Source organism: Maniola jurtina, chromosome 8 (genome assembly GCF_905333055.1).
Source record: "Maniola jurtina chromosome 8, ilManJurt1.1, whole genome shotgun sequence".
Classification (NCBI taxonomy): Eukaryota; Metazoa; Arthropoda; class Insecta; order Lepidoptera; family Nymphalidae; genus Maniola; species Maniola jurtina.
In genome coordinates, this window is record NC_060036.1 from 10131413 (window position 1) to 10157999 (window position 26587).

General features: G+C 36.7%; 1 protein-coding gene across 1 annotated transcript; it reads left to right on the top strand.

Annotated features, from left to right (window-relative positions):
- On the top strand, window positions 1-26521 carry LOC123867835 (opsin, ultraviolet-sensitive). The gene is made up of 3 exons (XM_045910128.1): window positions 1-675; window positions 24851-24981; window positions 25180-26521. Exons 1-3 carry the CDS (start codon window positions 101-103, stop codon window positions 26196-26198), a joined length of 1725 nt encoding a protein of 574 aa, XP_045766084.1. The 5' UTR covers window positions 1-100; the 3' UTR covers window positions 26199-26521.
- Window positions 26522-26587: the final 66 nt, after the last annotated feature.

Here is a 26587-nt window from a genome sequence, read left to right on the forward strand (position 1 = left end):
AATAACATTTCGTCACGGGAAGCAATCCGAACGGCTGTACTCCCGTTGATTGTAACTTTTCGGTCCCATCGTAATATTCCCGCCGCCGCCCGAATATATTATGTCACCGACCACAAAAATAATAGTCATTATATTTTTGATGGAAATAAAGTGTAAAAACGTTGACACATTTCCGGAAGTTAAAAGTGAACTCGTGACTTCAGTCAAAGGCAACTCGAGAGAAAGTGTCGTTAACTATTTCATATGTTTGAATTCTTTTAAGTGTAACAGTGAGATTTTGTGGCGTTGTTTTAATTTAAAAATGTGGAAAAAGCGTAAAAGAATCTGTGCTTTCGTGGCTAAATATGTAGGTAAATCTTTCAAGCCGAGATTGAAGAGAAATACAGTGGAATTCGATGTCGGGTACGTGATCCGCGACAAAAGTTCGAATGATGAACAGTTCATCATTAAGCCAAAAGAATCTCTATTAATTCGAAGATTTAAGCAGCGCTGGCCTTTAGACCTGTGGCGTCAGTATGGATTGTTTACAGACGACTATATACAGTACATAAACCCCCACTGGTTGCGCTTTCCACCCCCCGAGCCTGCGGTGTACTACGTGCTGGGCGGGCTGTATATTGCGATGGCTTTGGCCGGCTGCCTCGGCAACTTTACCGTCGTCTTTATGTACCATAGGTCAGTATAAAATAAAGTAAATACTATCAGTATAATAAGCACTTGACTAGGTACGTTAGGTTGGTAATTTAATATACATAGCGGATAGGTACGTATGATTTTAAATTATCGACATTTCGACCCAGTTGCACGGATCGTGGTAATCGTGTTACCTCGTACGCGGTATCTACATTATACGTATAATATTAAATAACTTGACCGTCACTGGAAGCTTTATATTGAGAGTAGCATTTCCGTTTCCGGCAATTCAAACACTACACACCAATTCACCTATTCTATTGACATGTGCTTATTTTTCCTAATTCTGAATATTACAAATATACATTAAACACCTTAAAAAAATGAAAGTAATTATATACACTTTACAAATTATTATATACACTTAATGTGAAAGTTTGTATGGGAAAGTTTTAATGATTGTTATTAACTTGAAATTTAGAAGGTAGTTTCATTCTAAAGCGTAAGGTACGTCATCTATGAAACAGTTTTGAGAAAATCCACCCCTAAGCGGGTGAAATAGGGGTAAGAAAGTTATGTGAAAGTAATATGTTTTTGAAGTTGACATGAAAATTGCCATACAAGTGTTGGTTTAATTAATTATTAAAAACCTGTAGGTAGCTGTAGGTACTTTTATTTGAAAATCTTCCCTTGACGGTGGTAAAATAGGGCATGAAATACGGGACATTTTATTTTTTCATTATTAACTTGAAGGAAGCCAGCTTTTGCATCAGCTAAGAAAGGATTTTACAACATTCTAACCCTAAGCGCGTAAAATGGAGGTCGACTGTCAAACTCGAACAGTATGAAAGCTGTATAAAGTCCAGCATAGTGATATTATTAGGGTTCCGTAACACTTGGTAAAATTAATGGAATTCTTATGGTGAGAATGAGAGTGAGTGAGTTCATTTTAGAGTGATTTTTTTTCAACAATCTCTTGGGAAATTAGGAAATGTAGGCGGACGAAGTCGTGGGTAACTGCTAGTTAATTTTATTGTTGCATTTGAACCGAATTGAAAATAATGTTTCTTATCAAGCAATAGTTCTCATTCGTATATTTTGTTTTCAACCCCCGACCAAAAAAGAGGGGTGTTATAAGTTTGACGTGTGTATCTGTGTATCTGTCTCTGGCATCGTAGCCCCTAAACCGAACCGATAATGAACCGATTTTAATTTAGTTTTTTTTTTGTTTAAAAGGTGGCTTGATCGAGAGTGTTTGAAGAGAGCCGTTTGAAAGTTATCAGCTCTTTTCTAGTTACTGTAACCTTCACTTGTCGGGGGTGTTATAAATTTTTAATTTACACTTGTCGTCTAATTACTCTAAGAAACTGTGACATTGAGGTACCTTATACTAATCTCTCGACAAATTTCTTATCAACATAAAGTAGAAAGACATTATTTTATCAACTCTATTTAAAAAAAATCACCAAGACGGAAATTCTTTTATTTTCGAAGCAATATTTTAAACATTTGGTTTTAATTTCACGGCGAGTTGATGATTTGTTTAGTGCGTAGGAGACATGAAAGAGACCAGAAAACATTCTAGTCTTGGCGACTGACTTTTTTACCTGAAAACATTCAGGTTTTAAAATTGCGTAGGAGGAGTTGGCCGCTTTAATAGATTACATTGTACAAAATGTCTAAAATTTTACAGTAATAAAAATATCAACGAGCCTCTCTGAGCTAAATAGGTACATTAGGCAGGGGCCAAGCGATTTTTTTCCTAAAAAACCGGCCAAGTGCCAGTCAGACTCGCGGACCGAGGGTTCCGTACTCGGGTATTTTTTTCAACATTTTGCATGATAAATCAAAAACTATTATACATAAAAATAAATCACAATTTTTTTAGAATGTACAGGTAAAGGTATATCCGTGCTGGCCAAGCACAGATTGGCAGACTTAACATACCTTTGAAAACATTATGGAGAACTCACAGTCATGCAGGTTGCCTAACGATGTTTTCGTTCGCCATTAAAGCAAGTGATATTTTAATTGAAACGCCATAACTCCGAAAAGTTAGAGGTGCGGGACCGGGATCGAGCCCCTGACCTCGAAATCTTTACCACGTCTTCGTACAATTTCTTTTCTTGAAGTTAAGAAATCCCACTGTAAAAGGCTTCACACACTCAGTCTCACCATAAGAGTTATTGTAACACAAAATACTTGAAATACTCGTACTTTTTCAGTCAAAAATCATTAACAAAAATATGAGTAAAAAATAGCCGCGACCTCAATAATTCTTGGAGAATGTCTGAAGCCAGAACTAGAAAGACCTATCATAGATAACTTTCTCGTAAATCAAATCATCATGAACTGAAATAGCTTGGAAAATCTTTTAAACAAGAATAAAATACGATTTAGTTTGCAAAGAGCTCAAAGGCCGGTTCGTTGATTGAGGCAGAGAAGAAGATGTGGAATGTTATACTAGAGATGGTGATTTCCTGAGAAAAAGATCTCAGGCTGATTGGTAAACAAGAGGGCCAGTCGTGTATTTTGTCATTCATCAATTAATTACCGCTAGCTTTTACTCTGTCTATAATATTATCTTTGCTATTTGAAATAAGTCTAGGTATCTATGTATACTTTGAGCTACGCGACCGCAGCACGCGATGACAACACGCGAAACGGAGTCGCATGCAAATTACAAAGCGCCGGTCGTCACTGTCGCTCACTTCAAATACTCTTTATCCTTTCATATATATTTTATTCATTCTTTACAACGCAGTGCGGATTGTCCCATGTCACAGTTGCGCAGCTCAAAGACTACTTAGTATAACGTGTCGCAGTCTCTACTCTCTATACATTTCTACACAAAAGCAGTGAAAAGTGTGGTCTTTCAATTGTCGCGTGTCGCCATCGCAAATAACTCAATCTGTCTAACGCTACATTTACATATTCATCGCGATACTCGATGTAAGGCGCTATCTCCACGTGAGAACCGAGGCGGTAATCTTGCCGTGCCACCAAAGATACAACTCTTATCTCCACAGGGCGATACTATTACGGTGATACTTCGAGTGATTTTATCCGATAAATAGTTGGTCGGACTCTCAGAATAAACAAAACTTAGTCGGACTCGTTGCGATTCTCTCTCTCGTGGATATAGCACTTTAATGTCATTGTCAAGTCGCACATAATCTCGGCACTGCTCGTTTGCGAGACCGGAGGCCGGATAGGTGTAGGTATGTTATTAGTCACTTATCAGGTACCTCGCGTCCCAGCTAACCACTTATCTGCCCTCTTTTGCGAATGTGTAAATGCACCTTTATTGCATTGCACAATGTTTCAAAAGTGGAAAATATAAGAATTTAATTACGTTTAAAATATTACTTACTAGATAGTACCCGCGTCTTGTGGATTCAGGTTCTTTAAAAACTCGTTGATTTTCCGGGACAAAAGTAGCCTATGTCTTTCCCCGGGATGCTCCATCTCTATAATAGATAGACACCTTCACATATAAAAATTTGGACTATCATTAGTTTCAAGCTCACGTCATCTTCGTAATCATTGAGGACAAGTGTAACGTATGAAGCCTGCATCGATCTAAAGCCCAAAGAAATTCGAAATAGAGAAAGTAGCATCAGCTGTTGTAAACCACAAAATAAACTTGAATGTATGTAATTTAAATTACCCGCTGTATATTTCTTATATTTGATTAGTATAGGTAAGTGGTAGTTAAGTTACCTGTACACAAATTAGTCAGGTCGACCATATTATGTCTGTATCTTTTTTTGGGTTCGTTTCGTTGCTTTAAATATGTTTTGTTTTGATAGGGTGCAATAATTATTTACTATGTACAGATTTCTTAATCACGATTTTCTTCATGTATTAATAGGACATTTTTTACCTGTAGGTAGTGGCGGCTAGCCGGGGTATGCTCCAGATAATATCCGAGATTTTTGGAAAATTACGTTGAAATCAGTTGAGTAGTTGAGACGTAAAGAAGTAACAAACAGATAGACATTTCAGATTTATGTAACTTTTTCACGAAACCAATGGACGGCTTAACATTTGCCACTTGCATCAAGGATGATATGACAGTACAAAACAAATAGGTGTCCAGGGAAATTAAGAAATAATACTTTTGATTCCAGCAAATCAAAAAGTTCTGGTAGGGTTTTTATTCAAAGGATTTGATTGACTTAGCGGGAAGTCTCAGCGGCATTAGAACGGGCTTTCGAAGTGGGAAGACTGATAAAAATAGATTAAGTAATAATAATCTGATAAGTAGATAGATATACATAATATTCTTTCTAGCACTTTGTCAGTGGGTTTATTATATCCGGTGTACTTTTGTTCTAAAGTTAAGAATCTTAAACCAAGTTCATTTATTTACAACACCTTTTTACTCTTGAAATTATAAAAAAAAAATTATTTTACATTCACACTACACAGTGTTCACTAGTGAACGATATTGACAGGCGATATATCTTTCTAGTATTCAGAATTTCAGATAGTACACTCTCAAATATCGCAAAACTGTCCAAGTGATTTCACATTCGTTACGAATTGTGAAAATATCTTAGAAAATATAGTAAGAATATTTTTTTAGATAGCTACTACGAATTCGAACGTATCACTAGGTAAGTATAATATTGTGGGCATAATTTAGTATACCAAGGATTTACTAAACTAATCTATCACTATCCATATTATAAATGCGAAAGTATCTTTGTTTGTTGGTTTGTCCTTCAATCACATCGCAATGGAGTTAGGCGCTACGGTGGAACACACAGAATCTGTATAAAAACATACATACATACATATTTACATTAACTGCTAAAATCATAGCCCTTCCTTTTGGCTTTGCCGCAGTTGGGTAAAAAATATGACAAACTGACTAACTGGTATGTCAATATGCAGCTCTAACCGATTAGGTTTCATACAGATTAGACATAATATTATTCATCAATTTTATGAATCATTCATCAATCGTGTTTATTAATAAATTACTTAGCAAATTTAAAAACTGGTCAAGTGTGAGTCTGATTCGTACACGAAGGGTTCCGTACCATTGTAAAATGGCAGCTATTTTGGTATTTTTATTATTTGTTGTAATAGCGGCAATAGAAAATTTCAACTCTCTATCTATTACAGTTCATGAGATATATATAGATAGAGTCCACCGCATTAATATTGCAAGAAAATCTCTACCAGTATGAAATTAACGGAAAGGGTCTACGACCTGTAGTGAGAAATACGAAGCAGGCAGACATGAGTAGGGAAGACAAAAGAAATTTGAGATTTTGCGAACGGAACTCGAAAAAAAATGGTAAAAGAAACCTCAATTGTGTCATTGAAATCTTTTAAAAGACCTTTTCAATGACACTTCGAACAATGATTTGAGAAAAAATACCGCTACTTTCTGCAAGAATGGGTCAGTGAGTCAGAATCAGAATATTTGCTTCCGTTCGGTATGTATCGTACACGACCCCCCGAAAAATCGGTCAAGTGCGAGTTGGACTCGCACAGAAAGAGTTCCGTACCATCGTAGAAGAAATAACACTTTTTAACTTTTGTAACTTTCATTATTTTTCAGTATTTTTATTTTTATTTTTCCAAGTAGCATTTTTCTTAAAATAAAGATTTTGACAAGCTGTTAATTGCAAAACATATCTTATGAGCTAATGACAAAAAACGTGGGAATTTTCAAAAACTAATATTTTTAAAAGGAATGCACTATAAGGCATTAAGTATAGATAGTTTTTTAGTTAAGTCCTACGTAACATTCTATTTAAGAAACATTATTTTTTGAAAATTGCCATGTTTTTTGGAGATGATTCAAAAAAAATGTTTGCAGTAAACGGCTTTTTAGTTCAATAATTCTTCCATGCCACACTTATACAAATGCAATTGCACTTACTCAGTACTATTTTTCTTGAGAAATCTCGACTGATCATTTTAGAATTAATGGAATTAAATGGCTTGTCCAAACGCGTCCCATATTATCTCAAAAACTTGAAAATGTGATTTGGATCTCTATGATTCTGTCATACCTAATACCTGCTGTGCGTATGTATACCTATTACACTTTCATATTCTCCCTCTTTTATTGTTGCGGCCTATTGGACTCACCCTAACTTATGTACAAGTTCACAAGTCCTGATTTTTATCATAACAATAAATTGCCGCCGGAGTCACTTTTACTATATCTGACGATAATATGGCTGTATATTTATCATACGATGGACCTTATACAGTCTATATACTAAGTTATAAGTAAAATAGCTTTATAAATGTTACTTAAAAATATTAAAACTTTGCCTACTCATGAAAACAAAATACATAGTTAGGTATATTATAAGGCCAAACATGACTACTCTGTTATATACCATTAGGGAGTGTCTAACTGCCTCCATCATCAGGCTTTTGTCATCGTCTTTTAGTTAGTTACTCATTAATAGAGAGGAAATGAGTCCAAATTCGACTGTCCTGTTAAATATGCTACCACAGAGATCTTTAAAAAAAATCAAAATCATTTATTCAAAGTAGGTATTTGTTAGATTTGAAAGATGATATAGTGGTGATAATTAAAAAAAAAAATGAAAAATCTTTATTTAGAACTCTTAATTAATTACTTAAACTTAAAACTAAAGCTACGAGGCTTCCAAACGCGCCTAAGTCTGAGAAGAGCCCACAACAAACTCAGCCGGTTATTCTTTTCTTTCATTATCACTTCACAAAGTCACTTTAAATCACAGAAATCCAAATAATACATTTATATCTATGCTTTAAATACTTATTAGAGTTCTATCAAAGCTGTTTGGCAACTCATTCGAAAGCTTTCGTATCATTTAAATAATCCTTTCCAATTTCTATCTTCCACCTTCATCATCAGAGTCGCAGGTAATCTGTTGTCATCAAAACCCATCGATGTCAAAACCACACGTGACAAGACATGACTAGAAAATTTCAACTCAGTCGGACAGCTGAAAGTAGCCGAAAAATCAGTTACCACTAGATGAAATGACAACGAAATAGGGGTCTCTCCGTCACTCGCTCCATACAAACGTAGTTCGTCTTTCATTGGACTACTAACCAATCATACTCAATGGAATTTTGTAGAAACGTTCCGGGATATCATCTATGCCTGTATCCATCGGGATAATATCTATGCCTGTGGTTTTCCAGATTTCCGTTAAAATATTCGGTTTCAAAGTTACGCTGTCTTAAAAATTCACATATAAATCTTTGAACCCCTGTAATTTTAAAACTACATATTTTTGGAAAAATCTAAAACACCACAGGCACAGATATTAGTTTCTAGAATATGTCTGCAAAATTTCATGGACTTTGGTTGCCTAATATTCAAATGAAATCGGAACTACGTTAGTATGGAGCAAGTGACGGAGAGACCCCTCTTAACAAAGTGGACAAAGCGCGACGTGAGCGCCGAGCGCTGAAGCTTTGCACTTGAAAAGCCCTTGACCTTCTTCCTACAGCAGACACCCGTGCTAAGTGGAAATTAGGAATTCTTCTCCAAGAGGCACAGTGTGTATTGGAGGAAGCTTAAATATGTTCTGTTCAAAAGACCAACTTGGCGAGCAGACTTTTTGAAGTACTTAGAGTTTTGAAGTTGCATTACAGTACGCATAGCTTAAGTAAATTAAAGAACCCTTTGACCCACCCTTTCGTTATTTTTTTATCAAGAACATGTTTACCAGTTGCCTTCTGAATATGAGGTTTATCTAAATCTCCAGCCAAGTGACTGAATAAATAATGCCACAGTACAAAAACAATAAATCTCTGTGAACGCCTCCCTCAGCGTGCCATCTTGATTTGAAGGACTTTGCTTACTAACAAATCTTTATAGAACCGACGCATACAGACGGAGTGGAAGTCGAGTCTCTTTGAAAACTTACAGCTTCATATATTTTGATACACGGTTGGAAATAGCATTAAATATACTAAAAACAAAACACGGGTAATATTGGCTCACCGTGTTGCCTTTATGCCAAAACTTAGTTTGAGTCGTTACCAAGAATGACGCCGCGCCTTGGCTCTCCCGGTATGCGTTGCGTCTTACTCAGTACTTAGTAGATAAAATATCCATGTAAGTAAATAAAAACAAAGTTTAGATTTGTACGTATTTACATTTTATAGCATAAAATAAATACTATATACCTAAGTAGAACAGAAATTTTTTTTTTTTTTTTTTTTTTGTTGACGCTGGGGAATGCATTTACGCATCCCCCCCGGAGGGAGGGTATGTGGGACTCGCCGGCCGAGAGGCGACCGGAATACCCACTAAACCCCAGCGGCGCTACTGCGCGTCGCCTGGCGACTGGGTCACGGGAACGGCCGAAGCAAACAACCGCAACCCAGCCAGCGACGTCTGCCGAGGCAGACCCTCCACTAGGGACCTGCTCGGTCCCCACCACCGCACCTCCGGGACGCACCAACGAAGTGCGTCCCCCGACCCTGGGACGCGCACGTCGCCCGCGTCCCGTCCTCCGCTTCGTCCACTGTGCCCTCTGCTAGTCAGAGGGACACGCGGAGAAACCTCCCCCCCTGCCAGGTCATTAATAAAAACGAGCAACACAGCAGCTTTAGGTAAAAAAAAAAGAACAGAAATTACCTAAAGCTGCTGTGTTGCTCGTTTTTATTTTTATTGGTAACATCTAATTTATAGAAAGTTTTTCCTTTGACCATAATAATTTCTTTATAACTTTTTGTAGAGTTATTAAATAAAATCCAGACGTCGCGTCGGGGAACGCTGTCAGATAAGAAGCGAAACTTATACGCATTTACCAGCGAAAGTAGTTTTGACCGGACTGGTTAAGAGTGGACATGAGTTCGGTCCGGTTCGGTTCAGTTCAGTCTAATTAGTCAGCCAGTGATTAAGAAGTCAAGTGAAATAAGAAGTTGCTATTTCGTGTATGTCTCAGTGACGATTTCGCGGAAAAAATGGACACTAGTTATACCAGTATCTATCTACCTACTGTATAAAATATTGCTCTTATAGTGTTATGCACTGGCGGAAATACTATTTCGATCACTGCGGTACAGATATATTGTGGCAGTAGGACAAGCGAAGCAATATTTTAGTCATGCATGAAATAGCTGATATTGTTTTCGCAGAAAATGGGCGCACCAAGAAAATATATTGGAAAATAAAGAAGCCATATTTTGATACTTGTATCGTAATATCTTGATGCTTCAACTGAAAAAAGTTCGTTTCTGTACACATTTAAAATTTATTCTGAAAGTTTACAGTATTACTTGGAGAGTCCACAAATTAACATCATCAAACTCTGATGGATAGGAGGTGAGCGATTGTTTTAGTAATATCTCTTAATCTCTTGGCTTTAGGGGAAACTACCTATTTAGGTGGCTACCTTAAAGAAAACAGGCAGTATAATTCTTTACGAAAAAGATTAGAAAACAAGAAATAATAGTAAAAGTCACATCAGCGCCTTCTTACGCGAATGAATTTTTTTTTAAAAATAAAACATTTCTTTTTTAAACGATAAAAATGAAAAATTCATGAAGTACATGACTATATGAAGCGAATGGACTGAATATCCGATATATCGCTTTCTCAATATATCGGATACCTACTCTTACCCGTCGAAGAACTCAGCTTCAATGGGTTTAAAAATATCTTCCATTGCATCTTCCACTAGAGATGAAATTCACTTCGGAATTCCACCCAATTAACTTTATAAGCTATGGAAACTAAGAATAAAATATATTTTATATTTTAAAGATAATTTTTAATTTCCTTTTTTTGTTTTAATAATTTTTCCATAGATCCAATAAATTACGATACATCAGAAAAACAATATATACATAAATAACAACAATACATACATTTAAACATAACAACACTTTTCCATAAGCTACTTTTGTATATTGTAAACCTTTAATAAAAAGTTGTGTTACCTCTCCCACCCCTCCGGCTCATGCCCTATCCATCAAGACTTTTGTTATGTCCATTTGTAGACCCTCCCGAACAATATTGCAAAGTTTCAAAACTTTCGGAATTATGTCCCTAAATTCTTGAAAATCTGCATAACTTTACTAGACTATGAAGGAAGTTTACAATCTAATAAAATATACAATTGACTGTAGCTATGTATGTATTTTAAATAGAAAAATTCAAAGTAATTATTTATGCAATTACCAGCAGGAAGGTTTAATTATATAATTTTGTAATTGTCTCTAGTCTGGTCTGCTAAGAGGCCTCTGTCGTGGATAGTTACCAGTTACCATCCACCCTAAAGGCGGAGATGTACCGTCAAGCATATTTTTAGCATTCCAATGCCGCGTGGAACCGCCACACCGCTTCTAAATTAACTCGCTTCCTTCTGAAGACTGCATCGTACCACTAGGTGAGATCTCAAGGATAATTAACTTGTCCTTGGAAAAAAATGCTTATAAGCCAGATATTTTAGTAATTACAGACAGACATTTATAGTAACCTAGGTACCTATAGTTTTATAACCACGCACGAGGCGACGCGACGGTGCGCGGCGCGGCGGTGTCCGTTTACCCCGATTGTCACTTCCATTATTGTAAAATCGGGCGTCAGCTGCACTTTGGTATGAAAGGGTTCTATTTATATATTCCTTTGCGTAGAAAGGAATATAAATGGAACCAATAATCATAATCGGCGGAGGCGGATTTTCCATTAGGCCAATCAGGCCCGAGCCTAAGACCAGATATTGGAGGCGGCTAATTGTCGCAAAAATATATTGATGCGAACATGAAACTACACAATCAATGTAAATGCGGAGGTTAGTAAAAGATAGGTACCTATTTTTGTGGTAACAAAGAAACAGATGTTAAATAATAATGTTTTTGCTGTTCGATGTTTCTTACTTCCTTCACAACCTAGCTTCGGAACTGATTTTGATAAGTAATAGTTGGCCTGAAAGTGAATTCATAATCATATAATGAATTAATTGTCTCTGTAAATGAAGAGCTGAGAAGGGCGCGGTTGGTGCTACATGGCCTAGTGCGGCCAAGACTGCTAACACAGAATATTATAATAATAATAGTTGCTTGTCCGTCTCTGTGCGTAATACGTAATAAATCACGTTGTATACCTACCTAGTAGCTATATGTTTATGGAACACCATACAAAGATTTAAGACATTTATTTGATTACAATTTAGATACCTAGCCATGTACCTACCTACTGAATAAAAGAAGAGCTACCTAATTAGAAAGAAAGCGCACACCTTTCTTAGGCATTAACTAGGTAGGTATATAGAGAGGTAATTACTGAGTAGGGTTGTTTTTATTATAGCCATTTTCAATAATTAGGTCCAACACGGAATGAATGATAGATGATTCAAAAGCCAATCAATCTATCGTTACACACAATATCTTATTATCTTTTGACTCATTGCATGCAAATCTGAAAACATTTCCAAGCAAAACGACCTAAATTGTACTGAAATTGAATCCAAATTTCGTGATTTCAATCAATGAATGCTAATTCTTTAAAGTTAGCATCCCCAGTCTATGTAATACCTACTTATTTATTCGCAATCAACATCATTCCACAAAAATAATTTTACAGGATTAATCTAGGTGTCAGGTTTATATAAAGCCATAGCCCATAACAATCTACTTAAAAATTAAATAAACAAATATCCCGCAACAAGAATAAACGGTTGAACTGTTCAATTATATCAATTCAGATTCCCCTGGGTCATATATTTTAGATAAACCCCGGCAATGGCTTTAACCACAGAATTAGATGAGGATAGATGTAGCTTACTTCAATAGCGGGGGGGGCATCTGTCAGTAATTTTTAGCAATTCACTCATATACCCAAAAATAATTTAAAAGACATTATAACAATCAACGTAAATGAAACGATAATGGTGACGGGAAAAAAATACTATTATCTAATCTAGCGCGTACCGATGTTTCACTACACATCTGTGCGGTGACAATCTCACTGTACCTTTACCACTTCTAGCTGTATTTAGAATTCTGAAGCTTTAACGTCTTCAAACACCACACTTATCATATGTTTTTCTGCTGCTGCGCGCTTTTATACAAACAGCCCCATAACGAAGAATTATGATTTGTTTAGCTTATAATCGTGTAGGTAGGTACAACCGATTTCGAATTACTCGAAAGAAACTCGTTGCACTTTTGAGATGTTTCTTTAAATGCATAAGAAAACTATTTCGAGGTTTGAGCATAATCAAAATAAAGTGGATTATAAATGATGATGTTCGTCCCGATCAAGCAAATGTTAAAATGTAAATATAAATGTGTGCAGAAGTGTGTGCGCGAAGTGCCAGACATAGGCACGCACGTTATATATTTTCTTACTCTCTCATAGACTCTCAAATGCTTCAAAATGCATTCGGCCACAAGTATAAATAGCTAGCGGAAGACAGTTTTCAGCGACCTACATCCATTTACAAATTTTATTACCCAACCTAAAAGCAATAAATAGTACAAATACTTACTTCCTATTTATAACTACGTCATATTATTATGATATTCGTTATTCTAGATACATTTGGACTTGACCTCGATCTCTGATAAATAATGATGCTTCAAATGACAGACAAACTCCAATGATGACTTTGAAGGATGAGACGTTATCCCCTCGATGTTTTTTATTTTATTTGAAGCGATTGCGAAGTAATAATAATTAAATTATAACTCTGGGGAGTTTGAAGCAAACTCAAGGTTTAACGAACCGAGTTATTTTGGATGAGATTGCTGTACCTATCTTCCGCTCACTTGAGTGTGCACCGCGTGCGCTGCATGCCTTGGACGCTCGCTCTCTTTAGATTTGTTTTCTGAGACCCCTTCTTGCTTTTAAACACTCCAATATTTAGAAAAGCTTATGAGTAGGTAGTAGTTACATATTATTGTATTAACAACAAATAGTTACTGTATAACAAACAATATGGTCAATAGAAATAATATGGTCAGCGCGTCGAGCAATGATTGTTGATGTCACTATTCCACATGATGCTAATCTAGTGAAAGCAGAAAAAGAAAAAGTATCGAAATACTTGGACCTGGCCCACGAGATTACCGCCATGTGGAGTGTTGACTCAGCGATTATTGTACCGATAGTTGTATCAGTTGAGAAACTTTCGCTTAACTGTTGGATCAAGGGTAAGATACAGAAGGCAGTGGTTCTTGAGACGGCACGCATTGTGAGGAGGTTCTTCACTCTGGAGCCCTGACTACTGGCGGCTTGGGTCCAACCCACCCCGCTGCTAGTGCGAACCATTATACCATATTTTTATTCTTCCGTTACTTTAGTTTTCTGTTGTTTCTTTTATTTATTTATTTTGTTGTTTCTGTTATTTCATTTTTTGTTGTTTCTGATACTTTAGTTTTGTGAACATTTTTTAAAAATAGGGTAAAATGAGAAAAGTAAATAAATGAGAGAGTAAACAGAATACTGTATTTAGTAATATTCTGGTCCTGATAAGAAGGAAAAGTACAAAAGAAGCAATGACAAGACTGCATGTGTTCCAATGAACACATATCAAGAATAGGTATTCTGACGAAGGTAAACAGGGACCCGTATCAAATAATATTATTATCGCTAGTCCGGTGTCAACAGATTGAAACGGTTGCAAGTTATGGCCAATCTAGTTTGTCGCAGGTATCCTTTAGAATAATCAAGAAAATAAAAGAAATTCATATAAAACTCTGCAATCATTGTATATGAATAAATATAGTAACCTAAAAATAGCAGACTATTACATACCTAATTATGGATAACATTGAATAAGTAGATAGGTAGATGGGTAACAGCCTGTTCTCACTTGTCCGTTGTCGGGCCCGGATGTTTAAGCGGATCAGGGGCAGAACATTTTTACACAAAATCGGTTTCAGACCAGTGTGAATACTTATAGCTTCATAAAAAATGTTCTACCACTGGAACATCTGATTAAAATCCGGGCCTAACAGACGACTAGTGGGAACAGGCTGTAAGTCTTTTTAATTTTATTACTACAGTAATAAACTTTCTTTCAACAATCCGCTGAAGGAAGAAAAATGTATAATGGAGAGCAATTCGCAAAATGAAATTTCAGATGAATACGGATTCCGACTGTACAGGCATAACAACTCGGTAACATCATTATTTTGTAAAATTTTCAATAGGTCTGGAAATAACTTCATTATCTACCTAAAAAGCATTTTTATACATAGGTACGCTGACGATAAAAGAACACTATCTAAACTCAAATATAAACTTTATCAATGTGAAAGTTATAGATACTTAATTATTATTATTAGTTTCTAATACGAGATTTGGACGAGAGTACCTACTCTGAAAATAGAAAGTGCGTGTCTGCTAGTAGATAGTACCTAGCCATATAGCAGCCAGATAGCTCAGGTAAAAAAACCGGCCAAGTGCGAGTCAGACTCGCGCACCGAGACATTTTGCACGATAAATCAAAGCATAAAAATTTTACTTTGAAAATTGAAACACATTTTAATTTTTTATTTTGTGATGTAACCACAAAATCACGGTTTTCGGATTTTTTCCTTCACACGTGTTATATAAGACCTACCTGCCTGCCAAATTCCATGATTCTAGGTCAACGGGAAGTACCCTATAGGTTTTCTGGATAGACACGACAGACTCTAGACGAACGGACGGACTGACGGACAGACGGACAGACAGACGGACAGACAGACAGACAGACAATAAAGTGATCCTGTAAGGGTTCCGTTTTTCATTTTGAGGTACGGAACACTAAAAATGTACAAGATACGTCATACGAGTAAATGATCATAGCATAATATACAGATTACAGAGCATGCGATGCGCTCCTCAAAGTACGCTGATGATGAAGCAATTATTGCTTGTAAATTATTCCATTGTACCTACTCGCCTATCATTGTAGTCTCTATCTGCGACTCTTTTATAACTACCACGATGGAAGAATGATTTATTTTCTTATATACCTATGACGAATTAAAGGTATTTGAAACTACCGAACTAGCGAATTTTTCAGAATTTACACATTTTTGCACTTTACACATTATGTTTGTCTGTCTGTCCGTTGTTTGGCTGTCAGTCTGACTGTCTGTCTGCCTGTCTGTCAGTCCGTCTGTCCATCTGTCCATCTGTCTGACAAGAAAACCACTAGGATACTTCCCGTTGACCTAGAATCATGAAATTTGCTAGGTAGCACAAGTAAAAGAACAAATCCGACAACCGTGAATTTGTGGTTACATCACAGAAAAAAATTATTAAAACGTGTTCACGAATAAATTAATTTACTAATTCACATATTTATGGTAGATGGTGCAAACGGAACCCTTCGTGGGCGAGTCCGACTTGCACTTGGCCGTTTTTTATTTCTGTCTTATATTAGAACTAGCTTTTGCTCGGTGCGCGAGCTGCTAAAGCAGCTCGCGTGACGTGGTAAGGTAGACTTTATTATATAAAACTAAATTTATTTATTAACCCCGATTAATTCACCCCAAAAAAACCCATAAAATGACAGGCATTTCTATTTTTTGTAGAAAATATAAATCCGCCATCTTGGATTTAAAAATGAATGTCGTTGTCAAAATCAGCACCCTGGAAAACCCTGAAAACGACATCCATATCATTTTTTGTAAAAACGGGGTAGTTGAGGTTAATAAAGTTGGTTGCGTGGGTGCGCGGACCACTAAAGTGGTCCGCGAGCATGCAGAGTTTGTTCCACCGAGTAGAGCTTCGGACCCTGATCATCTTTTGCCAAGAAACCACTCTTCCATCTTTTATAGCCTCCGAGATAGACACCGACGAAATTTGTACGGCGGCCATCTTGTTTTTCCAAAATTTTCCACTTTTTCTATTAATCGTTTACTACATTCTTCTAAGATTGCGAGTTTCAACGAAATCGGTTGGAAAACAAAAGAGTTGCAAAAATCATATAGGCCGCCATCTTGTTTTTCTGAAATGTCATAATTTTTCCCTACTCGCCTCCCCCACCCGAACACATCTCCCCTACATTATCGTATCGTTTTCCGTCTCTTTCTAGGAGAATGAGACATTCAATATTCGCCATACAAAATGTATGGGAAAATAAATTCCGCCATTTTGAATTTTTTTTCTATTCATCGAGTAGACCTTTGGATCCTGATCCTCTTTTGCCAAGAAACCGCACCTCCATCTTTTATACCCTCCGAGCTGGACGCCGGCGAAATTTGTATGGCGGCCATCTTTTCTTCGCCATTTTGAATGTTTTTTCAGCTTTTTGGCAATTGGATGATGTCATGAATGACATTTGGTCGAGCACCCCCCACCTATCTTCAATACCTTGAGCGGACCCTTCACCCGTCTCCGACATCCTCGATCATCAGCTATTTCCAAATTTTTCCTCGATTTTTTTTTTGTTTTCTATACGAAACCATCAGTGAAAAAAAAAAATTCCATACAAAATTTTACAGGAGGAGTTTTTGGGGAAAATCTCGAAAATCTCCCCAAATGTGGCAACACTGTTTACATATTTCGATACTGCTGGTTGAGTCACACAATCGATTGATACATGTCGACTTTCCAAAATGTTGCCAACTGTCTCAAAAACGTGATCAAAATTTCGAAAAATTAAAAAAAATACAAAATGGCCGCCAACTCGTTTCACAGAAAGATTTTACACGGTTTCATAATTTTCCTATTAACTACAGGATATACCGCTCCCGATGACGTTTCAATCTTTCCTCTCGCTCGCACCCACGCGAAAGGGGATACCGTGAAAAAGACCGTGTCGAAAATCACTTTTACTTTGATAAATTCCAGTGTTGCCAGTCTCCGGTGACAAAAGTACCCAAATGTCATTTGTACGAGCAAAACACGTAATCGCTCATACTCGGATTTTGCGAAAAGTCCGTATTTCGATTTTGTACAATTTCCCGAAAATCTTGAAATTTCCCTAAAAATGGGGTAATTTTTTCCCACCGATTTATACCTCGAGTCTATACGTACAACCGCTTCATAGAAGCCGAATCGCTCCGATGTTGCCAACTTTGAGATATTTAACTTTTAAAATTGCGTTTTTTCGTACCTCGAACAAAACGGCCGCCATGACAGCCGCCATCTTGAATTTTTAAAAACCACTCCCGTTCTGTCAAAATACAGGATAATTGTGGGCGAAACACGAAGAAATAATTATCCTCGACTACCCCGTTTCGGATCTGTGGCGCCGCGGTTCGGGGTCGAAAAATCAAAATTTTGAAAACGCTACGGCTCGGCCGCCATCTTGATTTTCAGATTTTTTCTACATTTTTCATTAATCGTTTCCTACTTTCTTCAAAGTTTGCAAAATTCAACGAAATCGGTTGGAAAACAACGGAGCTGCAAAAATCACGTCGGCCGCCATCTTGTTTTTCCGAAATGTCATAATTTTTCCCCAGTCGATTCCCCCACCCAAACACAACTCCCCTACATTATTATATCGTTTTCCTTCTCTTTCTAGGAGAACAATTATGTCAATGAGTCAGTGAGTCAGTGGTAATCGAGCTATATATAGTATAATTTTCATCGCTTGTTACGCAGAAATTCAACCCTTCAGTAGGTACTTTGCCTAAAAATAAACTTTTTGCTTTTCATAGAATACCGCGATTGTTTACTTCCGAAACTCAATGGAGTCGATTCCCAGAGTGGCTCTCTAGCATTATATTATCCAAAAATCTTTCATAAATCCTGTTACATTCTATATAAAACTCTTTACAAATCCTGAAGCGGTCGGAAGTCATTATTAACACACTTGCTCTTGCTCTTAGTTCCAGGGATCCGACCCAGAACAACCCCGATGTTCCTGTAATTTATATATTTGTATTGCGAATTCAATTTAAAAGCAGTCTAGTCAACAAAGAGCGGAGCTCGAGAGTTTATAAAAGACTTGTAACATTTCGCATATCCAGCGACAACATTTCAAGGATTTAAACATCAAGGACGAAATATATATTATAAATGCGTGTCTCGAAAGTTTATGTTTCAGAGTTGCTTATCTTTCACACGATACTGATTATATTATAAAAGTTGTGGAAACTTCTAAGATAATTTTGGTTTTTTAACATCAAATTCAGCGGGTAGATAGGCGGGGTATTTATGTATACCAAGGTAAAATCGGTCCTATACAATAATGTTTATTGAAACATTATTGCGTTTGTATCGGAAGGGATTCTTAGATAGTCAGTTTTAATGAGGTGAATGATTTGTTTATGAGGTTGGACCGGTAATAAAAACCTAAAATTTTCAGTATCGACCTATCTAAATTAAATAAAACTTTAAGTAGAGGTACCCATCTAAGGCACAACGCACAAAACTCTTTATTTATTCGAAAGAAATAACCGTGAAACGAATCCAAAAGCAGAAACAGTTAATACCATAACCCATCTGCAATCCACCGTGATAGCCTAGTGGTTACCTATCGACGTCTACCTATTACACGAGAGGTCATGGCTTCGATCCGGGGCACGCACCTCTTACTTTCCGGAGTTACGAGTACATGCTATAGCGGTGAAGGAAAACATCATGAGGAAACTTGCACGCTGAGAGTTCTCCATAATGTTCTGAAAGGTGTGTGAAATCTGCCAATCCGCACTTGGCTAGCGTAGCGGACTATGGCTTAAAACCTTCTCATTCTGTGAGGAGACCTGACTGTGAGATGTTAATGATGATCCATAATCAGGTAAAAAGCAAGGAAGTGGTGTGCCTTCGTGAAGAGTGGTTCAGAACATAAAAAGCGGTTTTACTTGTATAAACGAAATCATTATTCCGGGGTAAGGTCGATCGTTATAGTACGTGACTTTGTTTCAGTTACAACTATATTAGCATAGTACACACCGCCCACTTTTTATTGACTCCGTACCTACCATTGAAGTAGGGCGATCGTAAACAATAACTGAACGTAATCCATACTTACTAATATTATAAATCCGAAAGTGTGTCTGTCTGTCTGTCTGTCTGCTACGCTTTCAGGGCTCAACCGCCGAACCGATTTTAATGAAACTTTGTACAGACTTAGGATATATTCCGGGGAAGGACATAGGCTACTTTTTATCCCGGAAAAACAAACAGTTCCCGCGGGATTCCTAAATACCTATCCGCTTGATCGATTCGTATGAAATTTGGTACCGAGGTAGCTTGCATCCCTGTAATTGACATAGGCCCGGATTTTCATCCCGGAAAATCAAACAATTCCCACGGGATCTTTAAAAACCTAAATCCACGCGGACGAAGTCGCGGGCATCCTCTAGTATCTTATAAAGATTAACTTATAAAATTAACATCCAGCAACTGAGATACCGAAACCTGATCATTTCGAAATTGGGTTTCCACAAGGGCACGGCAAGTCGTCAGCAATTTTATTTATAACATTGATAGTGCGTTACGATACGTGTGACTTATTTAAGCAGTCCATTATTGCACGGCATGAGTTAGTGCCAGAATGAATCGCTGTGATTATTATTATTGCACAGCGTCGCCCAAGACACGAGTATCGTATATTAATATTATTTTATAGCTCGGGTGACCTAAACCAACGTAATTCTTATGTTTAGTATCGAAGAGATTATTTGGGGTTACATAGTACGTAACATATCCAAATCACATATTCCTAACTAGATTGGTTTTTGAGATAGGCCTCGTCACAAAAATGATCTGAAACTGACAACTTTGATGCCCCTCATTTCTTTATATTGCTTCCTTCCTCAATGAGTTCTAAACAATGATACCCACACACTACGATAAGAAAATTTTTTTTTCGCCTCCTTTTTAATGTATGGGAGGCGAGAGCCCTCCTGAAAAATAATTAAGTTGAATTTTTAATTCAATATTTGGTTTTGGGTCAACTTTCTACATCAAATACCAAAATTTCAGGTTTGTAACTTATTTCGTCTACGAGCTAGAGACACGCAGACACGCAGACAGACACACTGACGAACAGACAGACAGACAGACAGACGGACAGACAGACAGACAGCAGAGTGACATTAATAGGGCTCCATTTTTACCCTTTGGGTACGGAACCCTAAAAACAGTCATACCGCTTTTTTACCGGGTAAAATCCATCGATGTATAAAAATCGCAGTCAAGGGCTCACTTGTAATGGAATTAAAATAACAGTACCTACAGTGAGATAAATAATTCAACAAAAAACTTGTTTTCAGCTTTATTTCTAAAAACTTCGTGTTTTCAGTTGACCTTCAAATAGATGTGTTTTTAAAAGCAATGATTACGGAACCATACTTTATGATTGGTAGGTAAGAACCAGATGGTCGATTGCGAAAGTTGAGACTATCATATTGCTACCATCTCAATTTTTGTGTTTGGCTGAATTCTTGGTATCCTCGCTGCAATAATGCATTTAAATAAATAAATAAATAAAAGTTTATTCAGCCAACAGTGAGAGAGTATCGGCAAATCTAGTAGTTAATTACGGTGGTAGGCATATAAAAGTACTACAAAATGCTCACGACATAGTTCTCGTGGATTTAGGTTATTTAAATCCCGTGGAAACTATTTTATTTTTCGGGATAAAAAGTAGCCTGTGTTAATCCAGGGTATCTATTTCCATTCCAAATTTCAACCAAACCAAGAAAGAATAAGAAACATACATTCACATAAACTTTCGTTTTTACAATATTGTAGCGATGGTGTAGAGATACTGTAGCGAGGCTGTAATAACGACGCCCGCGTCGTAGCGTTCCGTAGCGTTGCCGTAGCAATTGGAATAAGTTTGTTCAAATTGTTATATTATTATAGGGTACTTCTATGGGTACTTACTCTATATGAAAATGAAATGAGTAAAAAATAATTTATTAAACAAATGATAATAACTAAATTATAAAGTCACTCATGATAGATTATGAGGCGTTTGTAAGATGGTAAATATAAATTATATACTAGTAGCTGGGTCGGTTATACATAACGGCAAGTAGATATTAATGATCAATATAGTACCGTGAAACTGATCGATTAGTGCTTTGAGAATACCGACAAGCACGATTTGCTAACTCAGTGTTCAATTCAGATGAATGGTAGTGCGCCGGGTCTTAAGCTTGTGCTATAATTATTAATATATAATTATTATATATAAAAAATATATATATTGTACATAGTACCTTATAGCAAGCCGGGCGCACTCCGCGATTTTTAGGTATAAAACTACAAGTACCCGGTGGGCCCCGACCAATCGGGGTTAGATCCCAGACACGAACCTCTAACTTTTCAAAGCTATATGCGACTTAAGCAATTAAGTATGATTTACTTTGACGGTGAAGGAAAACATCTCCTTCGTGAGGAAACCTGCATTCCTGAGAGTTGAATCTGCTCTTGGCCAACGTGGTCTCTGACTCTGACTTTGGCCGCTTCTTATTCTGAGAGGAGATCAGTGCTCTGTAGTGGGCCGGCGATGGGTGGAGATGATGATGATGATGATGAATATTTAATAGCTAATTCAACTAAATTAAGTTGAAGCTCTTTACTTTAGTATCAAAGTAAATTTTATATAAAAGTTATAATATAAGTAAGGTCAGCGATAAAACCGGCCTAAATAGTTTAATTATCTCCCTGTAGAAAAAGGATGCCTATTACCTGCCCGCCATATGATGCCTAGTAAGCTTAGTTAATCGTAGCTCGGAAATTGCTCAATAATTAGGTAGTTCTGCCTAATACTAGGGTATTGCCTACTACTAGTAAATCTCCTCATACATATTTTAACCAATACAATACAACTCAGTTAAAAAAGGGAATTTCGCATCATAATGCACCCATCAATTAAACTACTTAAAATCAATTATAATGATTATGCATCCAATACACAAATTGATAATTAAACATGTATAACCAACAAATAAGGAATGCATCAAAACCGGACAATTTACTCCAGCAACATCCCCGCCGGAAACAAAGGTCAAATAGGTGAAGCTGAATGAAGGGACAACGCAACGGAGCAAGTCTTTTGGCGTAGCCCATTTAAAGAGTAGTCGGTTAGTCAGCTGGCCTAAACAGTTAAATACTACCTATTTGATAAAATATTGTGGCGTTAATATTGAAGAAAATGACAATTGCAGTTAAAGATTTTTGATACCGTTACATAGGTACGGTTGCATAATAGTTATGTCTTTATTTTTTAGCATAGTAAGTACTTATTTTTATAATATTTGTGAGAAATAATAGTTGCTAAATAAAATTTTCTCGAACATAAAAAGATTCTTGATTCTTGTTTACGATTTCAGAATAGATACTGAAGTTTATTGGGTTATTTCGTCCCGTTATTTAATAAGGCTGTGTTTACGTGCACAAAAAGAAATAAAACGCCTGAATTAAGAGACTTTGGTCTTCCTTAATTTGGGTCATCCATGACACCAATTATAAAAACTTGGATTAACGTCTCTTAACCAACGAAGTGTCTGTCTTTTTATCAGTAACAGAGTCACCGCTCATCCGTTTAACTTTTTGACGAAAGGTACAGAAAAAGCTTGCATCCCGGAGACGGACATATGCTACTTTTTACTTCGGAACTTGAAAGAGAAATTCTAAAACCTAAATCCACGCACGTGGATGAAGTCGCATGCTTATAATTTAATAAACTTTATAAGATTGTAATCTTAGAGGTTAATGGAAAACTAAATTGGTAAACGTACACGTCCAGATAGAATTTCATTTAGGTACTACACTTCGAACATCGATTCCTCCTGACAATGTGAATGACAATATTAAAATTGTGAATTCTCATTTCGTCTCTCATTCGTGGTAGCATTTCACTTATATTGTTGAATACAAACGTTCAAGCTAGCTTGAAGCAATTTACCTGTAGGTACGAACTTAGTTCTTACTATATAAATTCTTCTAGCTGACGTGATCCGGCTTCTCGCTTTATTAGGTACCTTAGGTTTATAAAACTCTTTGGGCTTTTAGTATTGATACAATAATATTATGTATAGTTCGCGACTGATCGACATGGCAATTGGGGTATGAGGTGAGTCGTGCAGGGGGTTCGCCCCGCACACCCGCGCTATTTAGTGTTGCACGAGTCCGTATTTACCGCGTTTATCGATTTCGTCGTTGCTTGTAGATTTGTGTACCTACCTACTGAAAAATATGACTTCAATTGCCCGTTCGGCACGTGTTAAAATAAAACAACCAATGATCCATTCTCAAACACGTGAACTAGCCTGAAAAATATAAGGATATTATTTACATAATAATATAAATTTAACGGAAAAATAAATAATTGTTATTTTCATTTGAATTTGATTGTGATGAATAAAATATTACTTTTAATTGGTGTTAATAATTTTCTTTTATTCTCATTATTTGCGTAGCAAAAAAATTAAATTACTAATTATTACCCTCCCGCTGGCCCTAAAAATTAGATATTAAAAAGGAAGATTAGGTACATACCTACCTCAGCCAATGTAGCACAGAACAATTTCATAATTTACTCTAATGCGTTTGTCCCTCCGATAGTGTTTGATAAAGTTTAGAAGTCAGAAGGTTTCAAAGGAGAATTTTAATAAAGCAAGTCTACGAGGCTTAGTGAAGAACTTCAAAATATGTGAAACTCTACGAATGGACGACGAAAGAAGTTTTCTGGTGTAAAGCACATGTAAAAAAAAAAAATATTCTAATAATATATTCACATTTCACGACCTTGATTCAAGTCTGCCTAGACAGTAGCCGGTTTGATGAAATTGAGTTTCGTCCTTTGACTACAAACTACACTCAGATGCTAAGATTGACAAAAAATTCGGGCGAAGGCTTGTTCTTTGAAAAGCCTCTCGGCATTCCCGAGGGGTTTTAGATTTGTTTTAAACTTTTTATTGCACTTAAAAATAGAATGTACAAAGGCGAACTTAATAGCTAGAGGTATATTCTCTTCCAGTTAACCTTTGGTAATCGGGACAGGGTGATCCGTGATAGAATCGCGTGCGTAGAACGTTCCCGACGACGGTTGCTTAGTACACTAATGACTATGGCAGTGATTCTTCTTTTGATTAGATACATATATTATGTTGAGGATCATTCCCCAAGAAAATACTCTATCTATTGAAGTAGGTATATTAAAACAAAATTCTTTTAAGTTGGTAGTATTTTTAGAGATTCGTGTGATTCGTGCCTTCAAAGCGATAGGCTATCGAACATTGGGAAAATATTACCTAATAGTAACATTAGGTACCTAATAATATAAGTTACGAACATAGAGAAATAAATTATGGTTGTTCTTTACAGATGCCGTACACTGCGAACTCCTGGAAATATCCTCGTGGCCAACCTAGCTCTTAGCGATTTTCTGATGTTAGCAAAGACTCCAATTTTCATTTTTAATTCATTTAATCTTGGTCCAGCTTTAGGCAAATATGGTAAGCCAAGATTTGTCCAATTTAATGAAATTAAAATCAAAATAAATCTAAAAGTAATCATCCTACCTACTTTTAATAATAAATTCTGTAGGTACCTACTACCTAAACCTACAGTAAGTAGCTGGGCTGTTGTTACCGAACGCGAACGGACCGACTATGTAGAGGGCAGGTAATATAATTGTTTGTTTATTGTTTTAGCTTGTGTGGTGTACGGGTTCGCCGGCGGATTAAGCGGTACGACATCGATAGCCACTCTCACTGCCATTGCTTTGGACCGCTACTGGGCCATAGTGCATCCTCTTGAACCTCTGAGGGCACTCACAGCTATCCGCGCTCGACTGCTCGCGGTCGGTGCCTGGATCTACGCCGGGATCTTTGCTACCATACCAGCCTTAGATATTGGATACGGCCACTATGTACCTGAAGGTTTTCTAACGAGCTGCAGCTTCGATTACCTCACTGACGAAATTCCACCTCGCTATTTTATATTTGCATTTTTTTGCGCCGGTTGGCTGGCTCCGTTATGCATAATTTCTTTTTGTTACACGAGGATTTTGTGTATTGTTGCTGGGAAAAGAAACATTTCATCGAAAAATCAGGAACAGACACTTTCATCGAGACATGTTAAAGAGAAAACGAAACGCAAAGCCGAATTAAAATTAGCATTCCTTGTTATAGTTGTAATCGCATTGTTCTTTGTTTCTTGGACGCCTTATGCTGTAGTCGCGTTGCTGGGCATATTCGGGAGAAAAGATCTTATAACGCCTCTGGCTTCAATGATACCAGCTCTGTTCTGCAAGACCGCCGCCTGTATCAACCCTTTTATTTACATAATCACTCATCCTAAATTCAAAAAAGAGCTCCAGAAGCTTTTGTTTAGAGACAAATCCCGACGTATGACAGGAACGTTTAAGACTACTGTGACCACGGAGGCGTACAGGGCTCACATGCAAAGTAAAGACCTTAGCGAGAGTGACGTAGAAGTGATAGAAATGAAAGACATTCCATATTGCATCCCGAATTCAGGGATGAATACTAATAATATAGAAACCATATCATCTAGAGTATCGGCAAGACATGGGTCACAAAGATCCCAAGGAAGCGTAAGCTTGAAAAGTTTAGAAGAAAATGTTGTTCCACCGCCATCTTGGTATTCGAAACCAGCCTTTTCAAAAAAAAGAAGTTTCCATCGTCGATTAACTAAAAGCTCGTTTTAAATATTATAATCACCGCACAGTGAGATGATACTTAACGAAATTAGCAGCTTCCTATCCTGCCATAGGTACTTAGTGGCAAGCTTACCTACTTCTACAAGTAGAAAATTAATAGCAGTAGGTAGGTATGTACCTACTTACTAGTGTTTAGCAGGTTGTAGGAACACAGAGGTAAATCCACATGAATAAATTTAATATTTTTAAAAATTGTTATATTTTAATAAACCTAGCTACCTGTGCATAGTTAGCTATTAATATGTGCATTGTTCAATTTAAAAATAAGTTATATAAAATTATGTATATTTACTTTTAAAATATATTTTACTATACACCTTTAGTCATAGGTAAATATAAAGTTTATGTTAAAAAATAATTATTTATTTTAATAGATC

Excerpts from the sequence above, each read along its gene's own strand:
- LOC123867835 (XM_045910128.1), top strand. The coding sequence starts at position 101 with ATGTCACCGACCACAAAAATAATAGTCATTATATTTTTGATGGAAATA. Across the intron at positions 676-24,850 it reads GTCGTCTTTATGTACCATAG|ATGCCGTACACTGCGAACTC; the intron begins GTCAGTATAAAA and ends TGTTCTTTACAG. Across the intron at positions 24,982-25,179 it reads TCCAGCTTTAGGCAAATATG|CTTGTGTGGTGTACGGGTTC; the intron begins GTAAGCCAAGAT and ends TTATTGTTTTAG.